General features: G+C 34.5%; 1 protein-coding gene across 1 annotated transcript; it reads right to left on the reverse strand.

Annotated features, from left to right (window-relative positions):
* Positions 1-7470: 7470 nt before the first annotated feature.
* On the reverse strand, positions 7471-12246 carry LOC110111071 (protein ASYMMETRIC LEAVES 2). Its single transcript, XM_020842764.2, has 3 exons — positions 11844-12246; positions 10664-11710; positions 7471-7684 (listed from the first exon to the last, which is right to left on the reverse strand). The coding sequence occupies exon 2, from the start codon at positions 11610-11612 to the stop codon at positions 10770-10772; it is 843 nt and encodes a 280-aa protein (XP_020698423.1). The 5' UTR covers positions 11613-11710; positions 11844-12246; the 3' UTR covers positions 7471-7684; positions 10664-10769.
* Positions 12247-12938: the final 692 nt, after the last annotated feature.

Raw genomic sequence — 12938 nt, forward strand, 5'->3', positions numbered from 1 at the left:
GAATCATTTTTAGAAATTAAATTCATCCGTGTTTGCATATTATGCTTTCCGACCACCGGCCAACCTCATGCTCCGGGCTTTTATGCCGTTAAGAATTACTTGAATAATGAAGTTGATGATTTCTACTAAGGCGAGAGTTGGGACTGGAGGACATTTAAAAAAGAGTATAGAGGTTCTACTTTGAGTTGAGATTTACTTATTTGAAATTATGTTTTATGATGCATTCTGACGTTCGATATTGACAAGTCATTCTAAAAAATAATGTATGTATTTCATGTAGTCAAGATTTCGGCACGGGACATTTAAAAGAGATATCAGTTCCCCTGATGCTATTTGTTTATTTTGTTTTATTTTTATTCCGCAGCCCAACTAACGATAAATTTAGCTTTCAACACGCCATCCGGCACTAGAGTGTTTTATTTAACAATCCTATAATGGTCTTTTAAAAACTTGCTCAGACACCTGCTGTATCTCGCCATAGCTGCTTATAACAGACGGCCCGGTGCTCGTTCGGATTATGGGCCTTCGATCCAATGATAACCCCAAAGTTATCATGAAATGATCGCACTAAAGATTATTTCTAACCAGTAAGACATTGTAGAGAATACTTATAAGCTCCTATATGCGCGATGATAACTGATTATCACTATATACCTCGGGAATGCTGAAACGTGAACTATATTATTTAAGATGTCTCTGGTTATCGACTCTAGTTAATTGGTGTTAGATATCTAGTATAATCTTCATTTAGTATCACTCGACTGACCTAGTCCTTTATTGTCAAAGCAGAGAGCTCAAGAGGTATGAAACGCGTGACAGAATATTTCGATCTTAAATATACACTGATGGTACTCGGATCACGCCTTGAGTCAACAGATGCCGTTTGAAGAACCACACCCTTGTAAATAAACGGGAAGTCATTGTTTGAAGAGATAGGAGTAAATTGTGAGCTTATAATATTCCTCATCAACAAACTTATTCTCCGTAGAACCTTATGCTCTCTATATTCGGAATATTAACAATCATAATAAGCATTTTAATTCATCTATTTTTGACTCGTCAAGAGGCCCAGGGCAATGCGCGGATAGTGTTTAATTCTCATATCTTTTACATTAACTATTTGCACACTCTTTTCATACATGTTCATGTGTATGCACATTGCAACGTAATTTTTGATGCCATTTGACCTATTAAATGTTTTCTAGCACTCGCTTTTCTTGTAAGATTTTGAGTACACTCATTAGGTTGTGTGCTCCATGTCTTTATCTTTGTCGATAGATAGTTGCTACTCTATCTTATAGAGATCTGTAGTTGTAAATATCGCCCTCATATAACTGTTTTTAACAATTCTTAACTCTTTTATTTCAGGAGTTTTTTTTTAATTTTATTATAAAGTGTCAAATTTATCCAACCCTACTCTTCGCCATCAATACTCATATTCTTTCAACATACTTTGATGAAATTTTATGAAAATAAACACCTCTAAAGTGAGGGCGCTTAAGTGAATTGACAGAACAGCCCTTTCAAGGAAGACCGACCAAAACAGGTGATATACTAGATAATTACGAATGTAGAATTACCAGAAGATCTAGAGTGAATTTTTGGAGAAAAGATGCAAATTTTCACAACACTCGACCTTAACAACCATAAAGAGTATATTCCTTGCGGGCCAAACAAAGGCCATAGGTTTCTTACTTATTGAGCCCAGGAGTTTACCCAAATTTATATAGACTTTCGTAAGTGATCGTTAAATCCAAGATGCAATAAATAACTATTTAAAATTTTTTAAATAGTTTCTGTGTGTAGGACCTGGAGTATATACTATATATCTGTCTATAGATGTTTTTGTTAAAACGCTTGATTTCACAATCGGAGTGCAGGTTATGTCACTACTTTTTTCTATAATTTTTTATCTCTAGTGCCTTAGCGCAATCGGCAATACATTAATTCTAATATTTCTAATGATATTGATTATCATATCTCCTTAGGAGCATAATTATTGAGCAATAGGCAAACCATACATTGAAACAAAACAGAGAACACCTAGTCTCGAAAACTTGTCAGAACAAGCCTACTAACATAAGGAATTGAATTCCATCTTATGTGCATTAGATTAGAAAAAGCTTCTTAACAAGTTATAAATATTTATTAGAATTTTTCCATTGATCCAACCGAGGTTCAGCTTGGCAATCCGTATAAGCCATCCCACGTGCACCTGAGCCTTGGTTTTCCGTGCAAGCACTGAGATCCGATCGTCCATTCACTGCCAATTTATAATAAAAAAAAGATTTGAACGCAAAATCCTATCCCAGTTTATAGAGAAATTATCCAGACTTCAATAACATGGTCACACATGATAAAAATATAATTTTTATATTATCACTTATTTGTTGAGTATTTATTTCATATTTATTGAATATTTATTAATTATTTAATACTCAATAAATATATAATAAATATTCAATAAATATGTAATAAATTTTTAACAAAAATATTCAATAAATACTAAGTAAATACGCAGAGTTTGGACGTAACTCTACGTCTGGACTCTATACATAATAATTTCTCAAGTTTATATAGCTGCAGGTTATGATTTGTTCATTAGAACAATTAGTTTTTAGAAAAAATATTTGTGCGGAGTTCAGATGCAATTTTTTTAAATGTTAAAACTAATAAAAAAGACCTACACGATAGTTATTAAAAAATGATGGAAGTCCTTAAAAGATCTCCTGCTCCCTAAAAGCTCAAAGAGCTACAAGCAAAAGGTGAAAAGAAGCACTAGGAACAGATGATCCCATATATGGTACAAAAAACATAAGGAAATGGTAGACCCTTTTATGGGTTCGAATGCAATTAAAATTGGCTATGTCACTTGTATACTTGATATGTATTATATAGATATTGTATACAATATTTTACACAAATTATATACAGATGATGTGACCTATTTTAATTGAAGTCCGGACGCTTGCTACGTCTGAACTCCACACAGAATAATTTATCTATTTTTTCGAAAACTCAAAGTCAAAGTTAGCATTAAGAACTTTCTTATGAAAATAAAATTCTTCCTTGTTATGTAAGCCCATACAAGTTATACTTAATCAAACACCACATGGTAATCTTGGAGGCAGATCAATGGTTGGCTCGAGTCAACATCGTTGGTGTCATAGGTTCATCTCTTGTCTAGGCTACATGTATTAATGCACCAACAGAAGGTGCTCAAGAAAATATAATGTTTATAAGAGGTTATGAATTTAGATATCTCATTGAGGCGAAAATTTCCAAAGATGAAGGAAATTGGTATTGTTAAGGTTGTGAAGTTTGTGAGAAGAGGCTTTAATTGAGTGTATTTGATTATCGCATTGAGATTGCATCACACCAACTTCAGTTTTTTATGCATCTATTTCTATTATGAACATTTTAGATAAATCTAGTAGAGTAATCAATAGTAGATGTGCTCATGTGCTAAAGTCACATTTTGTAATGACGTAAAATTTGTATAAATAGTTTAAAATTAAAATTTGGGTTGGATGTTACGGCATTGTGCTTGCAAGCGTGGTGCCACTAGGAAACCGGGAAAGCACCACCACGTCGTTGAGCTCTATATTTTACAATAATTACTCTAGAAGCAGCATGCAATCTTTGAGACGCCATATTGAGAGGGTTGTGGTGCTAGGCGTTAAAAATATTTTTTATTTTATAAATATTCACTTCATCACCACACGATTCCTTCCCCATCCCTCATTTCTTACTTGTTGGGTAAGGAAAGGAGAGGAAGAGAAGAGAAAGAGAGAAGGGAGAGAAGAGAGAAGAAGAGGTAAGAAGCATTTTCATCGGCTGATTCTGCTCTAAGATTTCTTCTAAACATGGTAGATAACACAAATACTATTTTTATTTTCAATGATTTTAAGCTCTAAGATTTTAATATCCCCCAAATTGATACAAAAATACATTCTCCTTATTTACCAAATTTTTATTTTGTAACTTTTTTATATGATAGATATGATTCTTATGAGCAATTTAATTGTAATATTTTTAAATTTTACTTGATAGATTTACACTTATGACTTTTGAAGTAAATGTATAATGTATAGATTTTATTGCATTTCATAGTTTATAGCATATCACATATGATACTGAATTTGCATAAAAAATGACATACAACAAACAACAACATCAAGCCTTTATTCCACTACGTGGGGTTGGCTACATGAATCTATTTTCTATATTGTGCTCTGTTAAATTAGAACATTTAAATCTAAAAAAGAAAGGTATTTTTTAATATTTTCTAATCAATTTTTTTAGGTCTACCACCACCTTTCTTAACATAGCCAAACATAATACATATACTTACCTTACTAGGTTATTGGAAGGTCGTCATTTTATGTGACCAAACCATCTAAGACGAATCTCTCTAATCTTATCTTCCACTGACAAGGCAGATGTAATATAAATGTTGCATTACAAAAAAGTCTAGCTAGTTTTAAAATAATTTAGGATCGATGGCAAGAGCGAGAAATCCTTTATAAACGGATGGGCTGATGAGCTTTCCTTTAAATTATAGGTCATGGTGTAATCCTAATACATGATATAAGATACAAGATAAGGAGTATAAAGGGATAAGATCGATACATTGACATGCTGGAGTAATGACTCTTACAAGATTGCCACCTTACACCTAGCACTTGATACTAATACAATATAAATTAATCAAAACACCATAAAAGCGGCTAGATGTCTTCTCTTACTATTCATAATTACATCCATAATTGCCTTTACATGATATTATATAAGTTGATATTGATAGATAGAATTCATATAACTAGAATTAAAATTGATATAGCATAACATAACATATGGTAGGGACATTGATAGATATTGATAAACATATTCATAAAATATACTGATATGGCATACTGATCATATATATACATGACATATCATTTGGTAGAATCATTAGCATGAATATAACTCATAGGTAATTGATGGCTATTTTACCATGCAACACCTAGTATTGATTTATAGTTTTTTTTTTTCTGATTTTTTAATAAGTTGATATATTATTATACTTAGTGAGATGCTTTTGGTCCACTGATCATATTGTTTCTTATAGCGATTTCATGGATTATTTACTATATATACTGATGATTATTGCCTTTATAATGATTGAAATGAGTTAAAATTATTAATAAACAAGTTAAGATTATTAATAATATTATTAATGTTAAATTTATTAATAGAGTAATAATTTAAAGTTATTAATATTAATATTAAAGTTATTAATAGAATAATAAGTTAAAGTTATTAATAAATAATTAAACTACTTATTACTTTAACAACTAAATGTTAATTGGTTAAAGTTATATTAAAGTTACTAAATTAATAATGAATTAAAATAGACTATAAAATTATTCGTTAATGAAATTACGAATATATAATCTTTTTCAGAAATTATTAAAATCCATTGGAAACAAATCTGCCGGAAAGCCGTTGGAAAATTTTTCTAAAAATCTGTCGAAAAGCCGCTAAAAATTCCGTCGGAAAATAGTCCGCTTAAAATCTACCATCAATGGACGATTTTCTTGTAGTGTCACATTTAGAATCTATTACATTAAAACGACTGATAATGGGTGTGTGGCTTGGTTAGTTAAGAAAGGCTCTATCACGAATTGTTTCATGCCTTTTACCATGTTAAATGTTCCTATTATCCTCAAGGGCAAAATCATGTTGGATGTTTTTGGTTTACCTTACATTAACTATTAGCTATTTTGGTTGCTGGTTCTGGTTCTCTATTTGCCTATGTTTGAATTTGTTTTTTCTGCCCTTTCTGTTTTTGCTGGTGCTTCTACTATAGTTCTCTATGGTGTCATCTTTGTTTGGAGCTTTTTGGATTCTGTTCTATATTTTTTATATTTTTTTATTTTGGGGTGCCTTGTGTTTGTTTATCTACTGTTATTTTTTGTTTTTTTGTTCCTCTTGTCGGGTTCGGTTAGCCTATTTTTTGTTGGGTTTTTTTTTGGCTATTGAGTATCCAATTCTCTCAGATGGTGTTATAATTTATGTTTTTCTTACTTTTTCCCTATTTGCCTCCTTTGGTCTCGGTTTTTGCTCGGTATTGCTAGCTATTATTTGGTATTAACGAAGAATATCATCATGTGAAGACCAATATCGAGTTATACCGAGCTATACCGAGCAATACCGAGATATACCGAGCAATACAAAAAAATACCTAGTTTTTCCTAGAAAAAACTCGGTATTGCTCGGCATAGCTCGGTATAACTCGGTATTGGTCTTCACATGATGATATTCTTCGTTAATACCAAACAATAGCTAGCAATACCGAGCAAAAACTGAGTTTTTTAGCGGTGGGAGGGTGTATCTCTACGTCAGGTGGAAGGACGCAATAATTATTCCTTATTTTGGGCTGGGTTTTCCTCTCTGTTTGTCTGTGATTATCATTCTTGCATCTCTTGATCTTTTTCCTATTTTCTATTGCGGTCTCTTCCTCTGGTGTTGTGTTTTATATTTTTTGGGTTTTCTAACCTTTAATGTTTTGCAGGTGCTTTCTATTTTGCAATATATTTTATTTATTTTATTTTTTTTTTTGCAGATATTTGAGTGCAGACTAAACTAATCTGCCTGCTGAGCTGCTTATTTTTTTTTTGGTTTTGTATCTTTTTTATTATGTATTTGCAATTACTTAGGGATCTATAGCACCTTAGTGTTTTTTTTTTTCTTTTTTGATTGTAGCTCTTTGAGCATAGAGAGCAGTGGATTCCTCTAAGAACTTATAATCTTTTTTTTTGATATTAACATATAAGCCCAATGCATGTTTTCCTCCCAAAGAAAAAAAAAAATCTTAATAAGAACATAAGTGAATGATATAGGGAATATGTAGGGGCCATTATCATACTTGAATAGCTTTTTTGCTGGTTTCTAAAACAGCTTTTTAGTGTACTAGAAAACAGTTATAGAAAACAGCAAAAAAAATGTTCCTAAGGAAGCCTTATCAAAATCTTCCGCTTTACAAACAACTAAATATTGACAGAGCCAAACAGCTGCAAAACAAAACATGCAAATGAAAAAACTCCATCGCCTACCAACTACGAAACCAAACAGCACCAAATCCCCGGCCACAAAAGCAGTGGGAAAGCCATTACATAAAGCTCATCTTGCAACTTAAATGAAGAAGAGAACCTCACCCAAATCAGCAGAGGCTCTCCTGGAACAACAGCAAAGGCAAAAAAAGTACTTATTATTATGTGCAAGGGAGAAAGACCAGACTATTTATGGAGAGAGAGAGAAGAAGAAGAAATCCTATATATTTATTTGTTTTTTTACTGATTCAAGCTGTGGCCAATTGCTAGGTGTACAGCTAGTGCAGCATCATCTTCACCATTTGTCTGCTTTCCATAAATCAGTTTTTTTGGCTGTTTAAGCTTCGTTTGGGATGATTTTCTTACTGCTTCTTAAAACAAATTTTTAGTACAAAATTTAATATTTTTGTATTCAAAAACTGCTTTAAGAATCAATAAAAAAACTTTCAGGTCTCTCCCGCCGTATGTTCCTTTCTTGCGCTTGAAATATAGGCCTGAAACGTGATCCATCGTGCACAGAGAATTAATCTGTCAGCATATGAATTTAATTGTGGTGTCAGATGAACAAATGACCACCTCTGCAGTCTCTGCAAAAAGAGAGATATATCTACAATATGAGTTGAGAAAAAAGAAGAAGAAGACAGAAGAAAGAGATGACAGTCTCCCCCATATCTGTAGGTCAATGTTTGCACTTAGTCCCATAGAAATGCCATTATTAAGGGGTTTCTCAAGCCTTATTTTTTAACAGATGGTTTATTTCCCAAAAAGAAAGAGTTTTAGATCCCCAGATTTTCAACACCATCAATTCAATATTAATACAAAGCTTTTGGATGTTTTTAAGTTTTTGTATCAGTTACATATTAACCAAATATTAAAATCTTTGCTTAGTATTACTCTTTCAAACATCTAATAACCCTTAATTTATTCAATTTTTGAACATATAATTGCTTGCTAGCGACATCAAAACAATACAACTTAGACTTAGGCTTTGTTTGGGACGGCTTTTTTGTTGCTTTTATACTAGAAAGCTGCTTCAAGAAATAGTTAAAAAGGCATTGGATTTTAATTTTATTGCTTCTTAAAGCAGCTGTTTAAAATATTAAAATTTTTGTATTAAAAAACTGTATTAAGAAACATTAAAAAAGCCATCCCAAACAAAGCATTAGTTTGGGACAACTTTCTTATTGATTTATAAAACAATTTTTTAATATAAATTTTTTTTTAGCTAAAAAACTGCTTTAAAAATTAATAAGAAAACAGTCTCAAAGGAAATCTTAGTTATCAAATCTAAGAATAAAACAAGTGATCAAACGTGTTTCATGACATAAGTAGTTGAGACAAAGAGGAAAAAAACAACATAGCCAAATATGCATTCAAAATACAAATAACTGAAGATATATCCTAAAATAAATAAAAAAAAAAAAAAACAAATAGGCATTCAAAATACAAATAATTGAAGATATATCCTTCCATATAATTATTTTTTGGTGACTTCATCAGATATCTTTTAATTTTAATTCATATTTAGTTTTTAGTTCTATCATTTTTAAATATTATCTGGCAATTTTTTAAAGATATGTATTTATTTTACAGTCCAATTTTTTAATTTCATTTCACTCAGTTTGATTATGTTTTGTTAATATTTAATTATTGAAAAATTATATGTAATTACTGAAAGATGTTTGCTGATTTTCCTTATTGTAGTTATTATCTGAAGGAAACTAATTACTAAAGCCAATCAAATGTTTATTACCATAATTACATTTATATATGAAAGTATGAACAATATCTGTAAAAAATAATCAAATTCCAAGAAGAAGAAGATGATGATGATGAGAGGGTTAAAATGAATGAAAAATTGTTGGGGCTGATGTTATGCATGTGATGAGAAAAAATAAATAAATTTCCCATCACAATAAGGCTTTTGTTTGGGACCGTTTTCTTACTGCTTCTTAAAATAGCTTTCTTGCACAAAAATTTTAATTCTATACTAAAAAACTGCTTTAAGAAATGGTAAGAAAATCGTCCCAAACAAAGCCTTATTGTGATAAAACTTTTAAACGAAGCAATGCACAATTAAGAAAAAAACAAAGTAATAAAAAATTAAAAATTATACAAAAATCAAATCAAAGGTCGTATATGATGTTTTCTAACTATTTCTTACATATAATTCATCATAAAATATTTATTTTTTCTTACAATCTTCCTCATTTTACTAGTTTATATAAGATATGACATAATAAACAAATAAAAAATAGCACAAACAATACATTTTATCATTATAACAGTTATTAAAGTGACGGAAGTGAGCTTAAAATACATGTTTTGTTGTAAAAGAAAAATATTTTGATCGACAACCTCTGTCAAATAAGCTTTAGAACCTCTGTCAAATATAATATAGTTTTCAAAAATTATAAGCTAAAATAAACTTGATGGAGTTTGGGTGTTGGATAAAAAAATTCTGATAAATTCATCTTGATCGAAACCCATTTAAGGTCATTAATCATGCTTAATTAGACCAAATTTATTATGTCATACAGCATATAACATAAATGTTAGCTTCGTTGAGTTCTGTTCAAGTGAGACTGTTATGCATTTATAAAGAAAATGGGCTGAGAACTAACTGTACTTAAGAATTTTTATGATTTGGGAACCCTAAGCCCACTCTAGATTCCCTCGAACGACAATGTCTCTTAAGAGGGGCCAATTAAGTGTGGGTATTGAGGTTTCTGGGGTAGGTGCCTCTTCTAGGCTAGCCAAAGATTAATCATACTCTCATGCGCCTTTCGGGGGTGTTTCATGCACCTTTCGGGGTGGCAGCGGTTCAATTCCTCCTTTAAAAAAAAACACACATTTCTTTTAAACTATCTTGACTCAATTTTGGCCGAAAAGAAGTACCACAATCCAGATTTTTACTCTTGACAAGGAATGGAAGAACAGAAAATTAGGAGCTAGGTAGTAAGTAATAGATAAGAGGGAGGGAGAGAGAGAGATAGAGGGAACGGTAGTTGGCTTTTAGGACTAAAATGAAAAGGTTGCTTCAAGCTATATATTACTGCATTTCCTTAGAAATACAGAACCCGAATCAGTGGTCATTTTAGAAAGAGAATTCCATCATATATAAACGGAAAGCACCTTGCTTATACCTTTAACTCCAAAAGGAAGGGGGAGAGGGGAGGAGGACCCTAGTGAGAGATGTGCGATATGAATACAGAGAGGAAGAGAGATGCGAAGATCAATAGGTGTTTTTCCTTATAGCAGAAGAGAAAGATAGAGATTTTAGTGGTCTTTTCAAAACTCATAGTGCAGGTTATCTTTAACATTCCTAACAATCAATTCAATTTTTTAGATTTATAGCTTTTAACCCTAATCCCCTAATCACATCTGTTTAATCCATTTATGTTGCTTGCGAGTTTTCCACACACACACACACACACACACACACACAGAGAGAGAGAGAGAGAGAGAGAGAGAGAGAGAGAGAGAGAGAGAGAGAGAGAGAGAGAGAGAGAGAGAGAGAGAGAGAGAGAGAGAGAGAGAGAGAGAGAGATATTTGTGAATCTTACGTCGGAGCTTAGGATGAATGCAGCAATCTCTACGCTGAAAAGCTGAAAGCTGAACCACCAAAAGAAGATCAAGCGCGGTCTAAAATTCAACGAATAGTTAAAGAAGTCAAGAAGAAGGACCCTCTCCACTTCTCTCCTCATCGAACCTTCTCCTCTGATGAAAATTATGATGAAGACGAAGGCCACTCCCTTCTTGGAACTGCAACCCTTGTTGATGCTGCAGCTCCGCAAACGAGCCTTCAAACCCACTAATGTGCGGGGAAACCAACGCCAGCGGCGGAGAAGCCTCAGCCGCCGCCGCCCCACCACTGCTTCCATCTCCGATAAGCCTCGCCAATACATGTTGCTGCTCTATGCTCCGCAGTATCTCATGCTCTCTCCTCCTCAGCATCTCATGCTCTCTCTCCGCTGCCACAACCTCTGCGAGCTGCTGTATTTCCACCATCATCTGCTGCTGCTGCTGCTGCTGATGGTGATGATGTTGATATTGATGATGTTGTTGATCTTTATACATCGGTGGCGCCGCAGATGTTGAAGCCGATCCCTGACCGGCGAGCCCAGCCCTCACGGCCATGGCCTCGGCATAGAATTGGTTTTGTGGGCCCGGGCAGATACAGAGCGATAGCTCCCTCTTAGCAGCCGATAAATCGCGCTGGAGCTGCATTAGGCGATGCTGAAGCAGGGAGATATAGCCGACGCATCCAAGCACAGGATCGTGAAGGCGCGCCTCGGCCTCGTAGGCCAGCGAGTTGACGGCGTCTTCGCGCTGCGCCGGCGAAAGTTCGTTGAGAAGCTTGGAGACGTTGCTGGCGCCGAACACCCGGTGAACATGAATGAATTTTGTCGGATTGTCTGGCGGGAAGTATGGCGCGAATATGCAACCGGTCGGCATGCATTTTCGTCGGAGAAATTTGCACGCCGCGCACGGCGAGTTCGACGACGACGACATCCACTTCGTTCGATTTCAATATCTCTCTCTTTCTTTTCCTCTCCCTATTTCTATATTTCTCTGTCGGCCTTTTGTCTCCTTTCCTTGTCGCGCTCTCGCTATCCACAAGAAGACAAAAAGAACAAACGGTTAGATGAGAATTAATGGAGCAGCATCGTAAGCGTGGACAGTATGATTTTTTCTAGTCCTAATTATTTCGAAATAGGGGGGCGATGGCGGCTGATCCTTGACCTAGGGTTAGGGTTCCCGGAAACTCTGATCAGATTAGATCTCAGGCGGCGGGAGCTCAATCGGATCGGAGGAGGATAGCGGGAAATCGGAGATCGTTTCGCAGGCGATCTCCGCCGCGGCTGGAGAAGATCTCGCGAAAAATTTCCCCCTAAGCCGGCGGCGGCTGAGGAGGAGGCGGCGGCGGCGGAGAAGTAGCTTTCAGTTTTTTGGATTTAGCTCAGCTTAGAAATGGTATAAAGGTAAAACGAGAGAAAATAATTTGGAAATGACGGAATTGGGAGAAAAACAAGGAGGAGAAGAAGGGAGGGAGACCGCCATAGCCGCATGGATTTCCGGTCCGCTGAAGAGAGAGAAAGAGAGATAGAAGAGAGAGAGAGAGAGGGTTTCACGTTACAGATCCCTATAGAAGTGGAAGCCAAAGCATATTAAAATAAGGCGATAAATTAATTTGGAAGAATGAAAATTAATAATAAATTAATAATAATTTAGGGATAATTAACTTGCGCGATCCGATGTGACGACTTGGGCCGTCCAGATCGGACCTCGGGGCGCTGGCCGTCCGATCCAAGCCAGCTGGACGTCCTGCCGCGGCGACGGTGGGGTGTACCGCGAAATATTTATGTCATAGCTGATGGGGGGTTGGTCTACAAGATGGATTACACGTGGTGGGTTAGTGTGGGTCAGGGGAGATGACTTGTTGTGTATATGTTGCTCCGACGATGCATCAACTCCTGCCGACTGATGCCAATTTTACGCCAACCAGAAAAAAAATATAGGTGGATCAAAATTTGACCGTAAATAAAACAAATCTAAAATTTATTAGATTAACTTTATTATGAAATTAATAAAAAGTTAAATTCAATTTGTATTTAAATATTTTTTACTTTTAAGTATTATTTTAAATAAATTATTCATAATGCTAAAAAGTATTAAGGTTGTGAAAATAAGATCAAACAACAAACCGAAAGGAGTAGTTCAACCGGTTCGACCGAACAATATGACATAATAAATGATAAATGTTGTGAAATGATAATTGTTGTGTCGAGGAGTATTCGCGGCGGTAGAGAAATATAACTGGTGTGGCGCGTCAAAGGC

The sequence above is a fragment of the Dendrobium catenatum genome, unplaced genomic scaffold (assembly GCF_001605985.2).
Source record: "Dendrobium catenatum unplaced genomic scaffold, ASM160598v2 fragScaff_scaffold_483, whole genome shotgun sequence".
Taxonomy (NCBI): domain Eukaryota; kingdom Viridiplantae; phylum Streptophyta; class Magnoliopsida; order Asparagales; family Orchidaceae; genus Dendrobium; species Dendrobium catenatum.